Source organism: Mytilus edulis, chromosome 5 (assembly GCF_963676685.1).
Source record: "Mytilus edulis chromosome 5, xbMytEdul2.2, whole genome shotgun sequence".
NCBI classification, from domain to species: Eukaryota; Metazoa; Mollusca; class Bivalvia; order Mytilida; family Mytilidae; genus Mytilus; species Mytilus edulis.
The window spans coordinates 32,590,177-32,618,065 of NC_092348.1; the positions used below are offsets into that span (position 1 = coordinate 32,590,177).

Genomic DNA, 27,889 nt, shown 5'->3' on the forward strand with positions numbered 1-27,889 from the left:
CATGAGTAATGTTAAGAAAGTGAGATACTCTGTTTAATGTTTAAGTAGTCTTTTTAAAAACTTTAACAGATACCAAAAACTTTGTCAATCTTTGTCTTCATGATCAAGAAACAGCATTTAAAGAAATAGCTGGAATTTTATCAGTTTATACATACCTTAATGATACATTGACTTTTTTGGGAAACAGTCACTTTAAACTGTCAGGCAGCAGCAACCTCTGGTTTTCAACATAAATTTGTTTTACCTAAGGGAGCTACCATTTTATTTTAAGGAGGAGGGGCTAGGAGGGAGAAAAAAATTGTGCTTCATTTTTAATTTTTAGTCATAATCTATGTCTAGCCTTTTTATTTTTTCACTCTATTTGGTCGGAAATATTATACTAATAGTATAATAGTTTTGGTACTGTTCTGTTAAATTGTCCCTTTTAAAATTGTTATACGATGATGACATCTGTACCCATATTTTGACTATTTATTTATTGTGTCTGTTTAGTTAACGCATCAATGTAAATATAACAGAATTTGATAAGACTGTCATCAAAGTGAGAGGGTTAGCGCTATAAAACCTGGTTTAATCAACCTTTTTCTACATTTGAAAATGCCTGTACCAAGTCAGGAATATGACAGTTCTTGTCCATTCGTTTTTGATGCGTTTTGTTATTTGAAATTGCCATGTGATTATGGACTTTCCAAATTGATTTTCCTCTAAGTTCAGTATTTTTGTGATTTTACTTTTTTCTATTTTTCTAAGTTTATCCAGACTTTTTTGACGGAAATTGTAATCCTGACTTTTTTGCCAAATAAGAATTCCTCATCCTTCCTTTTTTTTACTCAAAACTTCTGTCCTGTCTTTTTTTTAAATTTCATTCTGAATTCTGCATGTGGCAGCTAGGTGCTCTCGACTCCAATCTTAATTTGAATCAGGCCTGATTGTCAGTTTTCCTACTGAAGGTTGCTGGTTCTCTCAATCATTTGTCAGTTTTCCTACTGAAGGTCTCTGGTTTTCTCAAATCATTTGTCAGTTTGCCTACTGCAGGTCGCTGGTTCGCTCAATCATTACTGAAGGTCGCTGAATCTCTCAACCAATGGTAGAGAAAACCAGCGACCTTCAGTAGGAAAACTGACAGTCCAATCAACTGAACTGACCACCAAGAAATATCACAATAGTGCTGAAAGTAAGTTTTAACACCAATCAACCAGCAATTACAAGTTTTATAAAACGAATCATCGGAAATAAAAGACAAAAGTCTTATTTTTTCTTCTTGTCGCTTCTTGTAGCTTCTTGTCCCTAAAGTGTTATTTGGCCTGTCTCGCTGAGCTCTATGGTTACCCGAGGGGTTGATACAAGCTATGCTTAGTGTAAGAGTGCCCTTACCTTCCTACAAGGTGTCAGTCCCAGCTAACCTCGTCTAGCCCCAGATATCAGGCGCATTGCCTTGCTCGTTCCGTGGTGAGAGAGCTGTACTCGAGGAAGAGGCTGGAAGTACCCAACTGTTACGTCATGTCATGTGTCCCTTCGGATCCCTCGGTGATGTACCAGTACCCTTGTGACAGGTTGGGGAAACCCCCTTGAACTACGGGGCAATTACACTACACCCCCCTCCATCTTAAAAAGGAGGAACTACAGTTCCGACAAAAACGACTGTATATCTTACTAAAACTCCCAAGGGGAAGACTGGCAACGTCTTTTACTAATTAAACCATGACACAGGGTATCCTAAGTATCCACCCCCCTTAATCCTGGATAAGGGGAAAATTGACAAAACTTAATATTTCCCAAGGAAAAAAAAAAAAATATTTACCCATGTAAAAATAAACATATGAAAATCGAGCTCTGAACAGCTATCTTATCTATGGAGTACCAAACTCCCAACAATTTACACACCAGAGTTGCCACAGGGTGCCAACCTCAACAGGTTCTTCAGGACAAATAACAGCCGAACTCCAGGTCGACCATAGCCATATGCTATTCCAACTTATACAGTCCTGGACATGGGTCTCATTACAAGACAATAAACTGCGTGCTCAACACGTCTAAAAACCCTGACTCTGTGTAATGTTCACATGCATGTACATGTATGTATCAACTGTTCAGACCTTAACTGACAATATCATACTTTATAATATAAATGCACAATATAAAACAATCTCAATGTCCAAATGACAAGTTCATTAATACCGCCCTGAATTTCCAAATGAAACTAACTAACATGTATATCCTTATACATAATTTACAACCGACTAAATACTATAGGGCTATAATCCCATACTTGGGAAGGATGTACATGACCATAAATAATTTGACTCTTGTCAAAAATCCCACATATATAGTGCCTCTATATAAGGATGCATTTAACTATTTTACTACTGTAATAGTTCTACTATACAATTTACATAATATCAGGGTCATTACACCACTTTAATATCTATTGCAACTGTTCAACAATTTTATTTGTACACGTAACATGCGAGTGTGTGAAGCAAAAAACTAATAAAAATCAGATAAAATACAACAATGGTTCACACTCAACACCATTTCAAAGGCGCTAAATCCCAGACTGGGAAAAATGTTCTTTTTTTTTTACAATTTTATTACTGAAGGCGCCTCACTTCAATGTGAGGACGGTGACCTAACAGGTCAAAACATACACTATCTTCTAAGACTGTTCCCTCACAGATCAGTGAAACATTCCCACTTTCAGGGAATCGGTCTTTTACTACCTTGTACAGTTCCGTCATAGAACTTACTCTTGCCATACACTGCAAACCTTCATACTGTATAACCACAAGTGTTGGAACTTGAGGGCTCTGACTCAACTTGAGATGTGAAGAAGAATGCTCTACCTTGGATTCAGCTAGTTGTGAAACTTGGCGTCCTAGGAGAAGTGCGGTTTCATTCTTTGGAGTATGGTGTGCATTTGTTTCATTGTCAGCAATATTGGACTGCAATTTTCTCTTTTTGCTAGATGTTTCAGTGTTCAAACTTTCACTCTCATAGTGAATTTCTTCTATTTCGTCCATTACTATGGTACGTCCTTCTTGTTCAGACTGAACATTGTCTTCCTCCCCTTCTTTTTGAGGGATTGCTGACTCATCTTGAGCTTTGTTAACAAACACTGGCCAGAAACTGGCATTCATCTCAGCAAGTTCCTCAGGTTCAGGAGGATTTCTAGGATTGTAGCTAAATCCTTCGGCTACCATATCTTGTTGTTCAGGGCTTAAAAAGTTTAGAACTGAAGTAAGGACTCTCCAGTTGAGTAAACAGGCAGGGCTGTTTATCGGTCGCAAGCTATATCTGAAATAGTCTGTCCATCCCATCTCTTTACAAACTGTACGATGGACTTGCATTTGTATCCCTGTAACATGTGTAGAACGGGGCACAAAAGACTTCTCATTGAGGAAATTCACCAAGTCTTTGGCAGTCACTGGTTCCTGCCTGGTTAACCATTTTGCTAGGAGCATAACCACATAAGCTCTATGTTGGTGAAATCGTCTATCCCCCATCAGTCTTTTGGAATGATAGGTCTGAAAGATTTCAGAAAGATGTTCTTCAAAACAATGACGTTTTACGTCTCTTCTATCTACCACTACTGGGCAGTTCTTTACAGGACATTTACGGTCTGTTCGACTTTGAACACAAGTCCTCTCCCTTTTTCTACTTTTGGGAGAAGTATAAAACTCAAGGCTCTCTCTTGATTCTACCTTGTCAACCCTACTGTCTCTACATTGATCAGGCTCAGATCCCTGTGTAGATGTTGAGGCCCTCATGGCTAGGTTAGACTCTACTTGAGGAACGACTGTTTCAAGATGAAATTCAGCATTGCTGGCTGGGAACCTTTGTGTTGACCCTTCTGTTCTGGGTTTCTCATCTGACGATGAATCTGAAGTGTTCTTTCCATGAACAACGTTGACATTAGGTTCATGAGTTATATTTTCATCTCCTAGTATTAGTGGCATGTTCCTATTCTGTACAGTTAATGTTAGTTCTCTTATATTCATGATAACTCTATTATGCATGATAAAGTCACATCCCAGTATCATATCACATGAAACTGGAGCTACATACAGTTGTTGATTGAACTGTATACCTCCAATCTTAAACTTTATAGGACTAGAAAGCCTGCATGGCATTGTCATGTTGGTACCAGCACCATGCATGGTAGTCTCCCTGATAACATAGGGCTTAGGCTCCAAAGTGTCAAAAATTGTGTCCTTAAGAATAGTTACTTCAGAACCTGAATCAACTAGAGCCAGTACTTTCTTTCTTGCAATATATACTTCAACTCTAAAGAGTTTGGCTGATCCTAGTGATCTCACTGTACTGATTCCTGATACTACTCCTTCAGATTCATGAAAATCGTCTTTGTTATTCTCATCAAAAGATACTTGTTGAGATGTTGGCTCTTTCTGTACTGACTGTCTCCCTCTTTCTTGTACATAAAGCTCTGGACAGTCTTTGATATAATGACCTTGCTGGTGACAATTAAAGCATTCATTATTATAATAACCTTGTCTGGTATATCTCCTGTCGCCAGAGTTATTCTCTCGCCCTCGACCATAATTACGAGTAGGCGAATAATCAGAATACCTGTTGTCTAGATTAGGTGACCTAGAACTAGGACTGGTTCCATGTTTGGCTGATTGTTCCTGAACCAAACTGGTTACTGTTGACATCATTTTCTGTATATGTTCTTCTATGCGAGAGAGACGATTATCCATACTGGACTTGATGCTACCTACACCAAGAACTACTGGTGAGTTAACTGACTTCTCTGAAAGAGACTCCTCCTTGCTAGTTTTCTGAATGGCACTGACAGCCTTCCTAGTGTGCTGACACCATCTAATCATATCCAAGGCTGCATCCATGGACTTTGGTTTAGAGATACAAGCTTCTGTTCCAGCAACTGTATCATTACAACCCTGACAAAACCTCATGATTGCCTGTTCAGTCATTAGTTGTTCACTGTACCTGCTATAAGCTCTAGTGGCGAGAGTCAACACTCTTTCCGACCACTCCTCCAAGGTCTCCTTTTCTCCTTGGGCACTTGTCTGGAACTGAACCTGTGAGGTTTCTGGCAGTTCTTGATGACCAAATCTCTTGTTCATATTGGATACAATATCAGAAAAACTTGCTGTTTTGTTATTTTCTAGGATTAAGGTGTAATACTCACTGGCTGCATCATCTAGGCACCAGCAGAGCTGTTCCCTTTTTTGTTTATCTGTCCACTCGGCCATTTTAGCATAACTAGAAAACTTGGTATAAAAGGTTTTCCAGTTGCCCTTCCCATTATAGCGGAGCGTTTTCAGGATCCAGGACAGAAATTGTCTTTTCTCTATTTTCTCCTTTTGTCTACTTTCCTGACTGCTTTCAGAACTTTGACCATCTGTGTCAGATTCTGATCGGGAGTCACTAGACATTCTAGACCTTCTAGGACTTGAACGACTACGGTGTAATGGAAAACTCCTTACACTTCTTAAAGGTGAGAAATCACGCTGTTGATTCTTATGAGGTCTGTTGTACTCAGGTTCTGACCTTCGCTTTGTTCTGGACTGGCGGTATGCTGAAACATTTGACATGTCAGAATCACCTATATATTTATGTCTAGGATCACTTCTTTCTTGTCTCCCATAGTAATCACTATTATATTCCTTCTGTCTTGCTGAAGGTTGGTTGTAATGCAGCTGAGGTGCTCCTGATGGTGGAGGTTGCTGCTGTGTGCCAGGCATAGGTAACTGAGGCACGTGTAATGGTTGTGACTGACCCAAACTTGGGTACGTTAAACCAGGTATGTATTGATGGTTGTAAGGCGTTAAATTTGTTGGTGCTTGTGGCGGTGGTTCATCTCTAGGAGGTTGATACATAGAAGTTGGGTGACCAATCATCTTATGTTGTTGAACTTCTGGTACAGAACTTGGTGGTTGAAACCTTGGTTCTGGATAATTTGGTTGTTGATGAACAACTTCACTAACCTGTTGTTGTAGCTGCTGTAGAGGTGTAGAAGCCGGCGCTGCAGCTAAATGTTGTTGTTGCACAGGCTGTGCATAGTTAATGACCCCTTGTTGAAGCTGGTCTAGCCGTTGTTGTAGGCATTGTACTTTCTGTTGCATTTGCACTCTTTGTTGACTCTTGTTGACTTCCAGTCGGTGAAGACTATTGAAGCCATGTTGATATTGGTCGACATAGTGGTGCTCATGTTGTACACTTGGTAAAAAGTGAACATGATTAGGTGTAGGTGAATGTAAGAACCTTGGTTGTTGGTCATAATCTGGGCTTTTGTATCTTGGAGGAGTCTGTTGCACCTCTTGTTGATGGTTGCAATCTTCCTGTTGATCTACTATAGGGTTTTGAATATGCCAGTTCTGGCTAAGCGGTATGAACATTCTGTCATATGGGACATCACCGTCCTGTTGACTGTCTGGTTGAGGGTGTACAACCATGTTGATCCTTGGTGGTGGAGTGCGATACTCATTGCTACCAACACTCAGGTCTGAGTCCAAACTCTCTGAAGAAAGGCTCTCCTGTGGTGATTCACAATGTAACTGCTCTAACATAGTTAAATGTTCAGAACGCCTTTGTATTTGTTCCAGGCGATGTTTGTCCCATTCAAGACTGGAGCAGGCTCCATCCTCTGAGCAAGATGATTCTACCTCATCTTGAGTACCTGTATCCTTATAACTTGAACGAGGATACTCCTGTGGTTCCATATCAACAATCACATGATCAGGCTTTGGAGGCAACATACTCACAGAACATGCTCTTTCACGGACAGCTTCCCTGAGCTCAGCTCGTGGTCTCTGTGAAAAATCAATTATGCCCAGAATAACTTCTGTCACTCTCAAGTGTGGAATTTGGAATAAAATATCTCTATCAATGTGGATACCTTTTGCCCTAATATCCATGATCCTTCCTGCTATGGCCTCCCCTATGCCAGGTATGCAGGTAAGTATTACCTTAGGACAGGTGTTTATATTGATCATGTACCCCTGCATAGTGACTTTGTACTTGACAAAGTTATAAAAATTTATTTCACTTTATTCAATATAATTCACAAAATTATATATATACACGGATCAACAATAATTTTTTATTCAATAAAAACTCAAGTCAAAAATTAAATATACACGGAACACTATAAAAGCAAACTGCTCTTGTGTTTGTTTACATCCGTTTGTTTACATCTGCAAACAGAATCCAAGATGGCGACCAAATCTCGCCGCTCACGTGACCTCGCTATCACTAAAGCAAACTTTTCAAAAAGTTTTTCCTCAGCCCAAAAACTATACAAATACGATGTATTTCCACTGACTTTCACCTAGAAAGTATACCACCGGACCTGGTTTGCCTCCCTTAGACAAAAAACTTATTTTTATATAGATTTGACTGAAGGCACTCAAAATTTTGGAGTGATGCCAAAATGGCGTCCAATCCCCTACAGGACCAAAATTTAAACCACCCGCAACTACCAGTAAAGTGTTATTTGGCCTGTCTCGCTGAGCTCTATGGTTACCCGAGGGGTTGATACAAGCTATGCTTAGTGTAAGAGTGCCCTTACCTTCCTACAAGGTGTCAGTCCCAGCTAACCTCGTCTAGCCCCAGATATCAGGCGCATTGCCTTGCTCGTTCCGTGGTGAGAGAGCTGTACTCGAGGAACAGGCTGGAAGTACCCAACTGTTACGTCATGTCATGTGTCCCTTCGGATCCCTCGGTGATGTACCAGTACCCTTGTGACAGGTTGGGGAAACCCCCTTGAACTACGGGGCAATTACACTACATCCCTAAATTATTGGACACGGAAAAATCACAAAACTTTTCCGAGTCCATCGGGTTTTATATCTAAAGGGAGAGCACTCCTGATAAATAAAAAAAAAAATATAATGGCATGTGCAAAATGCAGCAAAACTTTATCTGGTATCTTTTTTAAGAGAATCTGTAAGTGTATATGTATTTTAAGGTTTAAATGGACACTCCATTTTTTTAGCCACTCTAGATCTTCAGCCGGTACTTTTTCAGACGTATAATTCACCATGATTACTCAGATTATTTATTACGCAAGAAAACCGGCATGATTTTTCAGTTCATATCAAAATATATTTTTAGTGTATAATTTTATCTTCATTCGAATTTGTTATTAGCTACTCATGGATAAAGTTTTTAACATAAATTACATTTGAACTATTATGTGTATCAATAAGCATGTTAAGTGGTTATTTGAGAATTTGCTTTTTCCAAAGCCAATACACCTTAACCCTATTCCCGGCTGACCCTGCCGCTTAAACTTGACGTCATACAACAATCACTTTTCCATTGTGGCGTCAGATATTTTGTTTTATGATGTCAAAATTTTATGGGACCCTGTGTGATATCCAGTAATGGCGGACAAATAACGATAAAGTGTATGCAGTGTCTGACCAATTGCGGCGACAAATAGTTAAATTTGCCTTCATACTCATACGGTTACCCGCACCCAGATTTATTTTGAAATGTTATCACATCGGGAATGAAAATTAAAAAAATATAAACAGAAATTATTGACATGAATTTGCGGATATTGTGGATTCAGTGAAGACAGGAACATACATGTATGTTGACATAGTCCAAATAATTATGCAAGGCTACAAAATGACAAAGCAGACATGTGTAGAAGACCTACTTTTTTCTTTATAATTTCTGATAATATACATCTTTATCATTAAAATGTCATTCAAACCAGAGACATATAATACAATAGACCACTTTCGAGTTCATCCGTCACCGGAAAAAACTCGTCAATTATACGCGCTTTTATCACCGTCATTTGTGCGTTTTGGGGCGTCGTCACTTCCCTTCCAATGTTGAGCGAGTGGTTGGAAAACTATAATTCTATATTATACGAATTATTCGGCAAATTGAATTCTCAAAATTGACAATCAACACTGCTGTCATTAGGGAATTGTCAGTAAGTACCTACAGAGCAACCATTATTTCTAGTTTATCCTGCACAAAGACGATCACTAAGACGCTTGATGAACGTAAATAGTGCAGGGATACAGGCAACCCCCTCTATCTGGTAAATGACGTCATAAAGGCATGCATAATTGACGAGTTTTTGCCGGTGACGGATGAACTCGAAAGTGGTCTATTATATGTCTCTGTTCAAACTAAGTTATATAAGTGATTCCAGTGTATAGAACTCGTAATCTGTCATTTCAAATTTATCATAATTGCATTAATTTTATAAATCATGTAAGGTTACAGAATGCTAACAGGGTAATAAAAAAAAATGGTTCCAATAGCATGATGACATTTCCAATTTCACAACCATTATAAAACATAAAAAATCACACAAAAAAATCACACTTGTATTGGTCATTTTACGGTACCATGATTTCTGGAGGATTTAACGAAAAAACTAATATCCCAAGGACAAATTCATTTGTCCCAAAAACATGGTGTGATATTACTTAAAAAATATTAAAGTTTATAATTTTAAGATATTAAATGTGCACATGAAAACAATATGGTGGATGTAATTATTCTTGCAGTACTTTAAAAATTAAAAGAATTAAAAGTACTGCAAGAATAAATTCTTTAAAACATAAACATACAGTTATAATCACTTTACAGTCGAATGATATTCCTTTAATATGAGTAATTATGTCCGCCATATTGTTTTCAACCAGTAATTTGCATACAAGACATACATGTACCAATCGATTCTTGAAGATAACTTGTACTTTTGTTGAGTATTTACGACTAAAACATCTTAAACCTTATAATTATACAAGTTTAAACAGTATAACACCATGTAAAATATTTTTTTCGGGACAAATCAATTTGTCCTTGGGATATTGATTTGTTCTTGTAATCTTCAGGAAATCATACATGGTACCCTTCATTTTATATGACATAATATATCTACTTACAATTAAACTTGTATTTCATGTATTTGTATGTATATACAAATATATGTGGTTTCAGTTACCCTATCTATCCTAATTTTTAGTCTTAGCAATAGTCTACCATAAAGATTTTTTTGTCATTTTTCATTTAGCACTGTTAAAGTCAGATTGTTGCTTCTCTAGTATGTATATAGACACATTGTTTAAAAAAAACATAAAATAAAAATAAAAATCCCTACCAACCTACCCCAACTTTTCTATAGATGTTACTGGAACCACACATACATGTACTATTTTATTTGGCCTTAAACAAAATTGTCAATGTTCATATTTTTCCAGGCCACATTTGCCTATTGTACATGTAATATACATGATCTAAAATGTTCAAACAAAAAGAGAATGTTATGCTGGTGTCGGTGTATATTAATTAAACATTGATTGGTTAAATTAAAGATATGGGGATCGGATAACATTTAATTTAAAGCCGTGTGATGAAATGTATTGATTGTATACATGTACATAAACATGATAAAGGCTAGTTTTTAAAAGTTAATATTTCTTCATCATGTTTACATGAATTCGTACATAGTTTTGTTTTGTGAAAGAAATTTTTATTTATAATATCTGTTAAAAAAGAAAACTATTAATTTAAAGAATACCAGCAAAACTTCTCTTTTTGTTTTTCAGGAATTTGTGTAACACATTGTAACCATGGCTACAACAGATTTTGACATGTATGGTGAAGATTTAGAGGCAGGGTCAGTTCTAGAGAACATCAAGGACAGTCTCAAGTACAAGGATGCCAAAAGCTTGAAGATGTTTATTTTGGAGAGAAAACTTTCTGATGATTCAATATTTTATGAATTAGTTGGAGAATTGGCCAAAAGTCTCACAGACGAAAATTCTAAAAATGTGCCAATATTTTTCGAGGCATGTGAGAGATGCATGAATTACATAGTAAAACGTGGAAACCCAAAAGAGCTTATCATTGCACTTCTTGAACAAATGGACTCCTTTAAAGATGATGAGAAGTTTAAGGCTTTGTTAGGGTACATACAGCAGACTTTAGTGAAGTTGCCTTCAAAGAGAACAGAATCTTTGGAGCTTACCCTTGAAACTGTCCATGCTCATGTTATAGAATTGCCTACCCCTGCAGACCATCAGCTTGAAAAAGACGAGCGAAAGTTGTTAGAACTGGATAGAGATGTAAGGCGAATTACAGATGTTATTTTAGCATATTTAGAATTCCTTCAACCTTTTGTTAAGGAAGTATCTTTGAAGAATCCAGATGCTGATCGAGAGAAAGGTAAAAAACAGATCGGGATGCTGATGGAACGTCTGCTTGCTATGCTTGATCATCCTCTTATGTTTCTTGATCTTGTGTTTCAACAGAAACAAATGGAAGATCAGGAAAAAACGTATGGGAGAGTCTGTGCAGAACAGTTAGTTGAACTCTTAACAGAACTCTGTCCAGATTTATTTGAAATGTTGCAAAATGGACAGCTCCCAAAGAAAAAGAAGTCAGCCAAAAAATTGAAAGAACCTAATAAAGCAGAGGGTGACACTTCAGATGAGGATACTGGGCCTTTTGAGAATGTAGTTGAAGGAGAGTTAGTTTCAGAATACAGTTACGCATGTTTATCTTATCTTATTTTTAGGGAAGATTTGGCAGTGGATAGCATTCCATTCATTTACAGACATCCTCATATTCTACAGTCAAGTTTATATTATATTCTGTTGTTGTTAAAAGCTGATCATTCATTGGTCAAATTCAAAGGAATTTATCTGCTACAAAGCCTCATGGGAAAAATACCAGTCACTACTCTGTCATTGAATGACCTTGACAATGATAAATATAAACAAGTTGTCAATGCTTTGATAGATATCATGATACAGAATCCCGTGAAAGAATTACGCCAGGAGTGTGTTCAGTTATATAAAACATTTATTAGTATGTTTTGCCTGCCTGCAAGATACAAGATTTATGAAATGGTACTTAATACTTGTCCACATGCTGGTATGATTGGCTATACCATTCAGTTATTGAAAGATCAAATCGATTCCGTATTGAAGAACGAATTAGATGACCGTACATTTTTTGGTGCAAATCTGTATAAATTATTGAAAATTGTTGCCGTTGTTGAAGAAGGTGCTACACAAGATATACTACAAATTTCAGACAGGGTTATTGCTTTGTTGAATTTTCTTCGTTATTTATTAATACGAGATCCACCAGGTGAAAATGTCACAAAAATATGGGATTATTTTGGTCAAATTGAGAAACACTTCTTTGAACCTCTACGACTTGCCCTTGATTTATCTAAAGGTCATTATCAATTAGATTTACAAGACCTAAAAGATGGACAGAAGAAGGCCAAGGGAGGTAATGTAGATTTAGGTTTGACAGTAGGTGGAGTCGCAATGCCTCGTGTTCCAGTCGGCCAGCAAGTACAAATTGTTGAGTCAGCTTTAAATACATTTGATGTTATAGACAGTATATTATGTAGGATAACTGAGATTACAGAAATGCAGAGGAAAACTACAAAGTAGATGAAATTATCATATGTGACTTGTGATTGAAATAGAAGAGACCAAGCTATATTGACTTTTATTATGTGTACAAACCGTACTATCTTTCAATAAATTATAAATTATTAAATCAATAAAAATTCTTTTAACTGTATTTGCAAGAAAAGTAACAAGCTTAACTATATATAAAGTTAAAGTGTCATGACCTCAATAACCTCCCTCAGAGAAATGATCATGTGTGTGGCAACCAGGTACATCCTCGAACTTCATATTAATTTTCAGTCATCCTTGATTGATTGATTACACGTGACATTTAGTTTAGAGGAAAATTTAGATCCTTCTAGTTGTTATTTATTATAATATGTTTGAGACTCTTTGTGTCTATTGTAGAAAAGGTTTAGCACCAACCGTCTAGAACTATATTTGGTAAAATAATTAGTAGCATGGTTGATTTTCATGATAATGTCTCATACACTTCTCACCTACAGGTATTCATGTCCTATGCTAGTCTCTTTAATATACACAAGACATAGTTCTTTCCAATTTAAGAATAAGCAAACAATAATCCATTAATTTAGACCAATAATTGAAATCAGACAAAATAAATTAACTAATAATTTACCAAATTACCAGAAAAAAATCTTTGTTATGTATTGTGTTTTTTATTTGGTCATGTGTTACTACATTTACTGATTATGACAAAATATACATGTATGTAATAATAAATTGTATTTTCATGACAGCTATGGAAACCGCATGATTTCCTGATAAAAAAGACTAGCAATATCTGCAGAAGAAAAAAAAAATCTTCAAAAAATGGGAGATAACTCTGAACTTTCAGATACCTGTGTAAAGAGGAAATGCAGCTTTTATTTTTTCAAACTTTAATATGGCTTAAAAAGTTTTCTTACTGGAGGTTAATCAAGTGAAAATAAACTGAATCATCTATTTATTTATCCAAAATTTAGAAAATAAGCAATTATGCTGGTATTTATAATAGTCATTCATTAAACATGTAGGGAACTGTCATGACTGTACTACCTTCAACAATGAGCAAAACCCTCACTTTTTACAACCATGAATGGCCCAATAAATTCAATAATTATCAGAACAAAACAACATGAGAAATCGAAAATCAGTTGGAAAAGGCTTGTCTCGTCATACTGGCACCAATCACCATGATCACACAAACAATCTCACAAAAAGACTTAAAACAGAAGCTACTGATCTGAGAGTACTTACAATTACTGAAGTTAGTATCATTTAGTACACATCCAATTGATTTAATCTAAAAACTTCATAAACAGTCAAAGAAAAGCATGACCTTAATGCAATACCAAAAAATAAGTACAAGATGTACATGTAGGACCAAAATTGTTCATAATTGTATAACCATACATATTTAGATATATATGTTTTAAATTATTAAATACAAAAATAATGTGAGTAATGATGAAGAAATCATTTAAAGATCATACTGCAGTTTGAAATTGGTTAACTCTCAAAACAAGTTAATAAGTCAAAGGGTTAATACATTAACATGGACTATATCACAATTTAGGGGCTGTATAAACAATATTGCAGTAAAAATAAGGAAACAATATTCCTTTTGTACTGAGGGGTCTACAGGTACAACCAAATTTCCAAACCAAATCTTTGTATCTGAAATAATTTAGTCAAAGTTTGAAGTAATTTGCGGGAATTATTTTGTAAATACAATCCTTCTAAAATGTTGCTGGAGTTTTCATCTTTACTGTGAATCAACTCCTGTTATAGGTTTCAGACATTATTTTCACCATATTTTGTGCTTGTACCAAGTCAGGCTATATACTCCATGTGTTTTTTATGCCCCACCTACGATAGTAGAGGGGCATTATGTTTTCTGGTCTGTGGCTTCGTTCGTCCGTCCAGGTTAAAGTTTTTGGTCAAGGTAGTTTTTGATGAAGCTGAAGTCCAATCAACTTGAAACTTAGTACACTTGTTGCTTATGAGATGATCTTTCTAATTTTTAAGCCAAATTAGACTTTTGACCCCAATTTCATGGTCCACTGAACATAGAAAATGAAAGTGGGTGTTTCAGGTTAAAGTTTTTGGTCAAGGTAGTTTTTGATGAAGCTGAAGTCCAATCAACTTGAAACTTAGTACACTTGTTGCTTATGATATGATCTTTCTAATTTTAATGCCAAATTAGATAATTACCCAATTTCACAGTCCATGGAACATGGAAAATGATAGTGCGAGTGGGGCATCCGTGTACTTTGGACACATTCTTGTTTGTCAGTAAAATAATTAGGAGATTTGGTATTATTGCCAATGAAGCAACTAGCTATCCACCACAGTCCAAATGGCGAGGATGTAAAAAACTGTAGGGTTTTGTTTGTCAATAGTGGTTGATGATTTATGGGGCCTGTTGTACTATTAAGTATTTTTTGGTGATTCCTGTTTCCCTCTTGTGAAATATCTACACATATTTAAGGGAATGGTATAAAAGTAAGAGAATGAGTTTTGGAAATAGCTTTTGTGCAAATAAGTTATTTGAAGAAGGAGGCTACTGATTTACTTTGTGTGCCATCACAATAGCAAAATCTAAGATTGCATTTGAAATTTAAAAGCATAGCCGGAATTTTACAAAAACTGTTGATCCATTTATTTGCATGGAACCAACTTTTGTGGTTTGAAAAAAAACTTGCATTTTAATGGGTTATTTATTTTCATTGATCTCTAAAGTATGCATACATTCAAATAGAATTTTTTATATTGATGAATAAATTAATTTGTTGTTACACAAAATCCATGAATATTGGTATGTAAAGAATAATAATGAAACAACATAACATTGCAAATATCAAATATATGTAGAAGATAAGATAACCGAATTGTATTTAAGCTATGACAGCATCAATTGGCAATTTGTCATCATGGTCGCAAATTAAGTTTACTGGAGTTTGAATACAGTATTGTTATCTCCATTCTAATGAAATTGATAGAAAACAACGTTAAAACATACATACAAAATTGAATAAATAAAATTTAGAATGAAAATGCAGAATATGTCAAGAGACGACAACTTGACCAAAATGAAAACAACAGCCAAAGGCTACCAATGGGTCTTCAACGCAGCAGGAAAATCCTGCAACAAAAGATTAAACATACATCTAAAATCTGTCTACGTCAGCTGCACTTGTCCATACATTTTTGAGCATCAAATCTGATTTGATGACATGAAAGTTAGTGACGTTATCCAATCAAAATGAAAGTAGCAAACAATGTTGCATTATATTTAATAATTGTATTTTGATATACTGTGGATTCATTTATTTTTGTGGGCACCAATTTTCGTGGATGAATGAAAATTTGCATGTTTTTGACATTTAATTTTGTGGTTTTGCCAAAGTCTTGATACAAGCTTTTAGAATATTTGGCATTCGTTTCACATTTAGTTTAGTGGTTCATTTATACCTATGAAATCCACAGAAATTGGTATCCAACCAATTTTAATGAATCCACAGTATAAAATGCAGGAGATGTATTTTGAATATAACCATACCATTATAAAGAATAAAGTTAAGGATACTAAATTTTTGATTAAAGTATGGAAATGTTGTCAAGAATGGCAAGGTTGAAAATATAGGCATTACATAGTCTTGAAGACTGTACTTTGTCAAAGTTTGAACTACAATGGTTTACTTTTAACAAATTGTGACTTGGATGAAGGGCCTTTTATAGTTCACTATGCGGTATGGGCTTTGCTCATTGGTGACCTATAGTTGTTAATGTCTGTGTTATTTTGGTCTTTTGTGGATAGTTGTCTCATTGGCAATCATACCACATCTTCTTTTTTATATTGGATGAAGAGTTGTCTCATTGGTACTAATACCACATCATCTTATATCTCTGTAGGTGATATATGTTATGAAAATATCATTATAAAAAAGAAGATATGTGGTACAATTCCTAAGGAGAGAACTATCCACTAGAGTTAAAATAAAGAAGATCGATATAAGCAATTTTAGTTCACGGCCATTGCCAACTTAAGATGGAAGTCAAAATTGAGGGTATCCTGCTTTCACATACCCTGCTAAGTATTCTTTTGAAATACAATGTTTCCATTTAAATAATAACCGTTTTAATGCAGTGTTTTTGTAACAATGTACTTTTAGTTATATGATATCCATTACCTTGTGGGTGACTCAGTTGTCAGTGGTCTAACTATGGCACACATGGCAGGTGCTCTTGACTTCATTCTCAGAGATTGTCAGTTTCCTCTACCCAATAAAAAATTACCAGCACTAAAAAGTCTTATTTGTGCATTTTTCTATATAAAGAATTGAAAAGATTCTGTGAATTTTTAAAACAAAATTTCAATTTATGTAAATTTTACCCTTTGATCACTGCTTTTCAACATTTTCAATCTAGATGTATTTTTTTTATTTTTAAGATACGGTAAGTACCTGTAATAAATTTTGCAAATAGATGTTTTCTGAAAATTTTATGCATATGATCAATTTTGGTAACAAATATATTAGTAATTTGAATATTATTTTATTTGTTTTCAGTAAATGGACAAAATATTCGACTAACCCAGATTGTTTCTAGAAATTGTTCAACATCAGATCAATCTAACTCAGAAACTTCTACAGAGGATACAGAATATGAAACAAAAGAGAGAATATTAAGGGCATCATTACCATTTGTATATCAGCATGGATGGACTAACAAGGCAATTACGTCAGGTAAATTTGTGTTACTAATATAAAAATAGAGAGATGTGGTATAATTGCCAATGTAACAAATATACTACAGAGACCAAATGACAAGGATTTAAAAAACTATAGGGGACTGTACAGCCTTTAATAATGAGCAAAACCCATACCTTAAAGTAAGCTATAAAAGGACCTGACATGATAAATATGAAATATTCAAAAAGAAAACCAATGGTCTGATTTAAGCAAAATAAAACAAACACAATCTTACAACCTACCTAAACATTTTTTTTATTTTTATTCAATCTTTTCAAAGCAAATATACATATCAAATAACATGAAAAGCAGTAAAAAAGGGTGTTGTAGGCTAAGACTGTCATATTCTTCATGATAAACTTTTGAATCCACAAAGCTCAATGTATAAATTTTGTATTTTGGATTCTATTGCCATGTTGTTAAACATGAAGTCTGTTTACATGGTGATAAGCTACAATTTTCAAACTTTAACCTCCCCCCAAAAAAACACATCTGTAGGAATTTTCTATCTAATGTTTATATATACATGTTTCCCTCATCATTACCGGTATATAATTATGTTAAATTATTGGGGTCTTTTCTTTTTTAAATTTAGGTGCTGAAAAAGAGGGTTTACCAGGTGTAGCCCATGGGATGTTCCCCAGGGGTGGAGCAGAATTAGTTTTCTTTTTCTATGGAGAATGTAATCAACAACTTGTCAAACAGATGAAAATACAGACAGAAAATGTTGAAGAGTATGTACATGATGTCTTTTGGTTAGAAACATATATATATTTTATGTAACGGGCCAATTATTCAACCAAACCTTTCAAGCATAAATGATTATGTGCCCTTTATCAGTCGTGTCCTCTTGGCTTAAATGTAGCAATTGATAGTGTGTCTGAATATAACGACTGGATTATTCAGGGTACACTTTTCAGTTGAATATTCTAATCTTTTTATGCCCCTGCTGTAGCGGAGGGGGCATTAAGTTTTACCCTTGTCTGTCTGTAAGTCCCAATGTTGGTTTCCGTTCTCTAACTTTAGTTTGCCTCAACCAAAAGTTATGAAACTTGTACACAATGCTTATAACATCTAAATACACCTCAAGCTTAAATTGATTGCGTCACTTTTACCGTTCTAGAGTTATGTTCATTTACAAATGGAAAAATTGCTGAAAATTCTTCGTTACTGTTCTCTAACTTTACTTTGCCTCAACCAAATATTAAGAAACTAATACACAATGTTTATTACCACAATTTACCGATCAAGTTTGGATTTTAAGTGCTGTCACTTTTGCTGTTTTAGACTAATGCCCTTTACAAATGGAAAAATTGCTAAAGTTTTCCTATTTTTTCTCAAAATATCAAATAATTTTTAAAATTGGAGTTATCTTTCTTTGTCCAAGTTAACAGTTGAATCAACTACAATCAAGGCTTTATACAATGCAATGTTTTATTTTGCTTTCCACTTATAAATTAAAGCAATTTCCAATCTTTCATTTCTAAAAATATTTTAAAGTCTTCTTTGCAAATTGGAGTTATCTTTCTTTGTCCATAATAGTAGTTGAATCAACTACAACCAATGCTTTCTACAATGCAATATTCAATTTTACTTCCGATAAATTAAACCAATCTTAACCATTCAGTGCTTACAAACTCTTTGATTATGGTTCTAGGGTTTATACCTCTTTACAAATGAACAAATTGCTGATTTTTTTTGTTTCCATTCTCTAACTAGAGTTTGTCTCAACTTAATTTAATGAAAAGTATATATAATGCTTTTACCACTTTTAGCGTCACTTTTACTATTCTTGAGTTATGTCCCTTTATAGCACTATATGCTAAGGGGGGCATCATTTGTCCCTATGGACACATTTCACATTTATTAAGTTTTATTCTTAAAAATTTTTTTTAATGGGATTTCCTACTTGGTCTTAATAATCATTAAACTATTTTCTATATTCATGATACTCTTGTAAATCATTCTTGTTTCAAAAAATCTTAACTTTTATTTATATTAATCTTATATAAACAATTTACATGTTTGTTTAAAGAAAACCAAAGACAGGGGAGTTTATAAAGAATTCAGTGGAATCAAGGCTAAGAATGATTATACCATACATGGAGAAATGGCCACAGGTAGTATATATACTGGTGATATTTTCTTATGCAAAGCCTAACTAATCAGAACAAAATTTCGAACACTGTGACTAGCCAAAAATAACTAAACTAAATGTCTGATGCACCAAGTCACAAACAAGTTGGCCAAGGGGTTCTAAGTAGCAGAACTACTGGGGCCGTGTCAATGAAAATATACTAGGATATGTCCTAATATAGGTCTTAGGTCATTATTTAGGATGGTTGTAGGATGTAAAACAAAGCTATCTTAGGACAGTCATAGCTACGATAGTCAAAGGACCATCATAACACATTTATTTAATTGAAAAAAATATGTAGAGAATTCAATGACATATTTTTTTTTTATTGTATTTCACTATATGTGTAAATAGAGGGAGGATGACTCTTTTATCGAAAACAATTTACACAAAAAAAAGTTTTAAAGTAATACTAGTAGATATGTTATAATACAAATTGAATTTTATACGATGACAAAACTAAATAGTCACACAACTTTGTTATATGCAACATTTGTGCTGAAATTTAATGTTAGTATGTAAATTAGTCTTTGGGTCCACTCGATTTCATTACATGTATTGAATAAGGATTAATCAATAGTATTTTTTTCCACATTTAAATTAACATCGTGCCGTTTGATTAGGGCAAAAAAATGTCACTCATGATGATAGTATATTTTAAGCTCCACTTATTCTATATATGAGTCTAACAATATGACATTGTCAAACATACTTTGGGGAATTGATGTCCATTTCATATAAATCTGTATATAGAAAAGAATTTTAGCTTATAGTAAAGCACTTCACCAAATGACTCTGCAATATCTCAATGTATTTAGATATGTGCATCTACTTAGTTCTAGCACACACACACAAAGTTCTTGTTATATGCTTATTATTGAAAAAACTCAAACTGAATACATTATTGTACTGTAAACAATTTTGGTTGATATCTGGAAATATTTAAAAGATCAAATTTGTCTACAACTTAAAAGTAATGTAACACAATTGAATCTTTTAACTAATATTGAAAAAAAATTTGTGTAATTAGCTTATTTCTTATCACATTATAATAGTTTAATATTGAATTAGTATTTTTATTATTGAGTTTATGTCATATTTGTTGTTTTTATTTCGTTATAGGACATCGTAACTTTTAGGACTATCCTAGTTTTCCTACTGAAAGTTCTCTCAGAGCACTCCAGCTTCCTCCACCAATAAAAACTGACTGCCATTAAATAGCACATTAGTGTTAAAAGTGGCATTAAACACTTAGTCTAACCAATCAATCAGTCACAAACACAAACCAAAGACATGATACAATTTAAACAGTCTGTTTTTAAAAACAATAAGACTATTCTAAGTGGAAAAAATTGTATGCTAGATTAAAAGCTAATACAATTACCAGTTTCTTTTATTCAAACAGTTGCAGGACTTTGATGTGATAAAAAGAAATAACTGATCTTTTAAATCTGACCAATAGCAGCCAGGTTGTTGAGACATTTGATTTACAATAGTCCTTATAGTATGACATATAATTGAAGTGATAAAATTGTTTTTTAATGGCCCCGCAACGAAGTTGTCGGTGCCATATAGTGGTGCCATATAGTTTTACCCTTGTCTGTCATCCCGTCATTCCGCAACAAACCATTATACAGAGTTATTTTCTAAATGCCTTCAGATATTGGGCTGATTTTTGGTATGTGAATTAACCATGATGAGTTACAGATCAAGTTAAAGTTTTGTTCCGCTCCGCTAATTTTTGCCGAAATTATGGGCTTTGGACTTTGTTAAACTGTTGAAAACCACAGTTATAGGGACCTTTTTTTCTAAACTTTTTCAGATATTGGGATGATTTTTGGTATGAAAGTTAACCAAGATGAGTTACAGATCAAGTTTAAGTTTTAGTTTTGTTCCGCTCGTCTAATTTTTGGCGAAATTACAGGCTATGGACTTTGATAAATTGTTGAAAATCATAGTTAAACAGACTTTTTTTCTAAACGCTTTCAGATATTGTGCTGATTTTTGTGAGTTACTCATTACAAGTTACAGATCAAGTTTAAGTTTCCTTCTGCTCTGCTAATTTTTGCCAAAATTAAGGGTTTACAACTTTTAAAATTGTTGAAAATCACAGTTATTCAGACTTTTTTTCTATACGCCTTCAGATTTTTGATACGTGAGACTACCATCATGTTTGTGTCTACATGTGTTATTGAAATTGCAGATTTTTCAACTTTTTGAGACGGGACCATTCGTGTCGCTTTGACACATCTAGTTTATATATAATATTTAATAGAGTGGAGACTGAGTAAGGATACTCTACTTTTATTTTGGCTAATAATTTGAACACTCTTCTGACTACTTTTTGTGAGAAACATTGAAAAAGAAAATATAGTGAGCTCTGATACCAGTCTTGTATCAATGATGTTCACTTTTGGTTTTTATCAGAGAATTTTGTATTCATGCATCTTATATTTTTCAGGCAATGGCAATACAGACAATGCCGCAGAACGCTGTAGAGTCGTGGACAAATCTAGGAAGATTAATGGATGACATATGGTTCTATGCTGGAGATCAATCTGTAGATGTAAGTTTAATGCAATACATATAAAGAAAATGGATTATTTTGTTGAGTACAAATTTTGTAACTTTCATGTGCCTAACCTGTTTGTGAGGTTAAATTTTCAGGTATTTCTTGTCCTTGACATATTTTTAGCTCACCTGTCCCGAAGGGACAAGTGAGCTTATGCCATCACTTGGCGTCCGTCGTCGTCCGTCGTCTGTCGTCGCCTGTTGTCGTCGTAAACTATTTCAAGAATCTTCTCCTCTGAAACTACTGGGCCAAATACTTTCAAACTTTAACTGAATGTTCCTTAGGGTATCTAATTTATAAATTGTATCCGAAGTTTTGATCTATCAACAAACATGGTCGCCATTGCTAAAAATAGAACATAGGGGTCAAATGCAGTTTTTGGCTTATAACTCAAAAACCAAAGCATTTAGAGCAAATCTGACAGGAATGATATTGTTTATCAGGTCAAGATCTATCTGCCCTGAAATTTTCAGATGAATCAGACAACCTGTTGTTGGGTTACTGCCCCTGAATTGGTAATTTTAAAGAAATTTTGCTGTTTTTGGTTATTATCTTGAATATTATTATAGATAGAGATAAACTGTAAACAGCAATAATGTTCAGCAAAGTAAGATTTACAAATAAGTCAACATGACGGAAATGGTCAGTTGACCCCTTTAGGAGTTATTGCCCTTTATAGTCAATTTTTAACCATTTTTCGTAAATCTTAGTAATCTTTTACAAAAATCTTCTCCTCTGAAACTACTGGGCCAAATACTTCCAAACTTTAACTGAATGTTCCTTAGGGTATCTAGTTTGTAAATTGTATCCGAAGTTATGATCTATCAACAAACATGGTCGCCATTGCTAAAAATAGAACATAGGGTTCAAATGCAGTTTTTGGCTTATAACTCAAAAACCAAAGCATTTAGAGCAAATCTGATAGGGGTAATATTGTTTATCAGGTCAAGATCTATCTGCCCTGAAATTTTCAGATGAATCAGACAACCTGTTGTTGGGTTGCTGCCCCTGAATTGATAATTTTAAGGAAATTTTGCTGTTTTTGTTTATTATCTTGAATATAATTATAGATAGAAATAAACTGTAAACAGCAATAATGTTCAGCAAAGTAAGATCTTCAATTAAGTCAATTTGACCAAAATTGTCAATTGACCCCTTAAGGAGTTATTGCCCTTTAAAGACTTTTTTCACAATTTGTTCATCATGTTGACTTACTTTAAAAAATCTTCTCCTTTGAAACTGCTGTATCAATTTCAGCCAAACTTAGGCTAAATGAGTTTCAGAGTATCTAGTATAAATTTTATATTTTATTTCCTTGTATGTCAAGAAACATAGCTCCTATGGCTAAAATAGAACATAGGAGAAAATGATTATTTTTTTTGGCTTTTGAAGAAAATAGGACGATCCAAAAAAATTTGAATAAATTGAAAAGCCAAAATAATCATTGATGAGAGATTTAACCAAAAGAATTAAGGTGAGCGATTCAGGCTCTTGAGAGCCTCTTGTTTTACAAAAGAAGTGCTTGTCAAGCCAGGATGCAATCATTATATATTTTTTTTAGTGTGACGCTAACTGATGGGGGTATATGTGCACTGATAAATGGGAAACAAGATGGACACTTTACAAACAAAAATTAAAATAATAGCTTATATGTTGCTTTTTTAAATGTGTGAAATAAAAATTGCCCATTACCACCCACTGAAATTGGTACACAAAGAGAAAAAGTTAAGTTAAGTTAACATGTTTGATATGTGTATTTTTCAGTTTAATTGGTACACAAAGAGAGCAAGTCTAGCTGGTGTGTATAAGTCTACAGAAATATATATGCTACAAGATAAGTCAGACAACTATGACAATACATGGCAGTTTTTAGAAAGGAGACTTCAAGATCTAACTTCTATTGGTAAAGTTACAAGGAATGTAAGTTAATAATGTCATCCAATATATGAGGGTCTGGATGGGGTTTACAGAATAGAGAAGGATGACAAAAATAATAGGTCTGCAATAAAGCAAATCTCAAAAAAGAGCAGAAGATACCAAGAGGATATTTGTGTTTCATTAGTGAAAAAAAAGAAACTAGTATCACCATTTCAAAAAAATGAAAAAAACACAAAATGACAAACAAGTCCACCAAACACTACATATAAAACTATTAAAAGACTTAAGTAACACAAACCCCTTCAAAACCAGGAGATATCTGGTGTCAGGTTCTCTGAAAAGGTAAGCAGATTCTGATCCTAGAGTAATTTATTTTTATATCAAAATGCATACTTGTTGTGATGCCTAAATGTATGCATTTTGTACTAATTATTTTTTCCAAAATACTAATTGTAACAGCTATTCCAAAACGCATTCTTATTGTGATGCCAAAATATATACTAATTATTTTACCAAAATACTAATTGTTATTCCAAAACACAGACTAATTATTATTCTAAAACACAAACTAATTATTATTCTAAAACACAAACTAATTATTATTCTAAAACACATACTAATTGATATGTCAAAACGCATACTTATTGTTATACCAAAAAAGCATACTAATTGTTTTGCCAAAACACATACTGATAGTTATGACAAAATGCATACTAATTGTTATGCCAAAATACATATTTATTGCTATGCCAAACACATACTACTTGTTATGGTTTCTATGATATGACACAAATGCATTAATTGGGTCTTTTGGTATGCTGGTAATATAAATAATTCAATGTTAAAACATAAAACAGTAATAACAAATAAGTTGTTTACCTTAAATTTCATGGTTAACAGTGACCGTATGTTTGTTTAGGTTCACCAGTAATACTATTCAGCTCGGTCAAATTAGGTCTGTAAGTGGATGATCATGTGCTCTGCATGTAATACAGTGTCAACACTCAACAACCTATCTAATGCAGAACAATATGTTAGATACTTCTCAGCTGAATTTACATGGCAGTTAAATGACATGGCAGTAATGTTAATCTTGTATCCATTCAAAATTAATTTGTTTTATGTATACATGTATTTGTAACTATTTGCAGGTGCAGCAATCAGGAACAGTGGCTTCAGAAGGACTGTATGGACTTGGTATTATGGTCAGTGTTTTTATACACAAATAAACATGGTAGTCAAACATTGAAAAACCTTTACTGAGCTAGCTCTCATACTCCACACCCCCAATATAAAGGGTAAACGTTTTTACTAACCTGCTGGCATAGTGTTTTCTGATTTCTTTTTAAGAGGATATTATCCAGGTAACAATAATCTATTTGAGATTCATCTCCCCAAAAACAGTATTGTAATTAACATTTTTATGCCCCACCTACAATAGTAGAGGGGCATTATGTTCTGTGGTCTGTGGCTCCGTTCGTCCGTCTGTCCATCCAGGTTAAAGTTTTTGGTCAAGGTAGTTTTTGATGAAGCTGAAGTCCAATTAACTTGAAACTTAGTACACTTGTTGTTTATGAGATGATCTTTCTATTTTTTAAGCCAAATTAGACTTTTGACCCCAATTTCACGGTCCACTGAACATAGAAAATGAAAGTGGGAGTTTCAGGTTAAAGTTTTTGGTCAAGGTAGTTTTTGATGAAGCTGAAGTCCAATCAACTTGAAACTTAGACTTAGTACACTTGTTGTTTATGATATGATCTTTCTAATTTTAATGCCAAATTAGATAATTACCCAATTTCATTGTCCATGGAACATGGAAAAGGATAGTGCGAGTGGGGCATCCGTGTACTTTGGACACATTCTTGTTTTGTTACCTACTGTGGGATCATTTTTATTCATTGGATACCAATTTTAGTGGGTTTAGTGGATTGAGGTGAACCACAAATTTAAGTGTTTGCAGAGGTTGCAAAAACCATGAAATCAAATATCAACTAAAGTGCAACTTTCCTTAATCCACGAAAATTGACACCCACATCTTGGTGTTGGTTGTTTTTAGGGGGGGGAATTGGGTGTTAAGGGTTTATGTGGTCTGTACAGTATTTTTGTTGATTTGTGTTTTCCTTTTTATGTTATATTCAATTAAGTTATACAAATTTTATAGTTTAAAGTTGATAGTCTATGAGACCACTATTTACCAGTAACCAAAGTTGACTCTGTTTTGCTCAAAGCCGAATATTTGAAAGCCAAGGATGTATAAGAACTGACACAGTTAAAGTGCTATATGATCAAAAAGGACCTAAAATATTAGGAAAATTCATCTAAGGTCAACTTTGTATGAGGGCATTAAAACCTTAGTTTCTCAATGATTTATGAATTTATATTAACAGACAATTTAAGAAAGATTTGTTAAAGCAGTCTTCACAACTCATTTGCAAACACATGTGTAATTGAAATTAAAATTTTAACAGACATTACTTTTATTTTGCAGGCTAAAAATATGTGTAGAATGAATTCCAGATAACCTTTGAGACAAGATCACCTACAAAACATTGGAGAACTAAGTGGACTTATTTATATATATTTTTTAGTCTTTTTGATGAACCTGAAAAAGTAGATCTAACTTTTTGTGTTGTTTTGGTACAAAGTGTTTTATGTTTTATAATATATGTTATTAATAAAAGGTCTTTCAGAGTATTAAAACATGTTTTAGATATATATAGGAAGATGTGGTATGAGTGCCAATGAGACAACTCTCCATCCAAATAACAATTTATAAAAGTAAACCATTAGAAGTCAATGTATGGGCTTCAACATGCCTTGGCTCACACCGAACAACAAGCTATAAAGGGCTCCAAAATTACTAATGTAAAACCATTCAAACAGGAAAACCAACAGTCTAATCTATATCAAAAAACGAGAAACAAGAAACATATAAATTACATAAACAAACGACAACTACTGTACATCAGATTCCTGACTTTGGACAGGTGCAAACATTTGCCATGGGATTAAACGCTTTAATGGTACCAAACCTTCTCCCTTTTTCTGAAACAATAGTATAACATCACAACATAGAAAAACGCATGATAAAATATCAATTGGAAGGCTAATAACTCATCAAAAAATGTAAATTAACACATAAATTTGCCCTCTTTGTATGTCTTTTATGTTATTCTTGGAAAGAAGTTTCTGCTTGAAATGTCAAAGTGGGACAACATGGATTGATTACATGGAATAAGATCCAAATGAAGATAATCTTTTTCATAGCTATTTCATTCTTATATCAAAATGTAGAGTGGGTGGCCCATATTCGCCATTGACACATTTTTGCCGTTTTGCTATTTTTCGGTAAAATTAGAGTGCATTTACCCAGTACTTGCCTCAAAAGATGGTTAAGGCTGTTTGTAATGTTAGAAACAGTTGAGATTCCTCTGTACCCCATTTTCAAGGTTATTCGCACATATAAAGAAATATGCATGTGTTTTTAAACAATTTTGGCTATTATTTAAGATTTATATGGCATGCAATCATGCACAGTCTTAAAGTAAATATTTGTGAGGGAAATCGTATAGAAATGATCTTTCAAGCTTATTCATGTAATTACAAACATTCATTATTATAATAAACCAGGATAACAAGAATAGTCATATCATACATTGTGGCGAAAATGTGTCCCCCATGGTACACAAACAACTTGATTTCCTCTTGAATTTGAGTTCATTTTTAGACCATTTAACAAATGTTTTGAAGATAATTCCTTTTTCAAATATTTTTTTCAGATAGTAAAATTTCTGAAACCTACATAAAAGAATGCAAATGTAGGGCGGATGTAGGTGGAAATCAATGAGTTATGCGGAGAATATGGGTCACCAACTCTTCTTAAAGAATATCTTTTTTTTATAAATCTAGTATTAAAAGTATGTTAATTTGATTTAACAATCCTTAGTAGTTATATTGAAAAGAATTAAATTAAAAAGACAGCAGTCTCCAAAATAGTTGATTTTAAAACAGTTATGGGATAACTATGAAGGTTTTATCAATTTAAAATGCAAAACTCTGAACGGCAAATCTTTGGCTAGAAAAAAACAGTTGTTTGAAGGAGAAAAAAATGGAAAGGATTGATTGATTGGTGATAAATGCCATCTCTTGGCATATG

General features: G+C 33.9%; 2 protein-coding genes across 2 annotated transcripts; both read left to right on the forward strand.

Annotated features, from left to right (window-relative positions):
- Positions 1–1,062: 1,062 nt before the first annotated feature.
- Positions 1,063–26,433, forward strand: LOC139523479 (ubiquinone biosynthesis protein COQ9, mitochondrial-like; the record flags this gene model as incomplete). Its single annotated transcript, XM_071317540.1, has 8 exons — positions 1,063–1,174; positions 16,964–17,140; positions 17,742–17,880; positions 19,182–19,266; positions 21,745–21,849; positions 23,620–23,775; positions 24,885–24,938; positions 26,222–26,433. Coding segments are annotated over 8 exons (861 nt in total), but the record flags the coding sequence as incomplete, so codon positions are not given.
- LOC139523477 (glomulin-like) lies at positions 7,829–12,504 on the forward strand. The gene is made up of 2 exons (XM_071317539.1): positions 7,829–7,929; positions 10,566–12,504. The coding sequence occupies exon 2, from the start codon at positions 10,590–10,592 to the stop codon at positions 12,426–12,428; it is 1,839 nt and encodes a 612-aa protein (XP_071173640.1). The 5' UTR covers positions 7,829–7,929; positions 10,566–10,589; the 3' UTR covers positions 12,429–12,504.
- Positions 26,434–27,889: the final 1,456 nt, after the last annotated feature.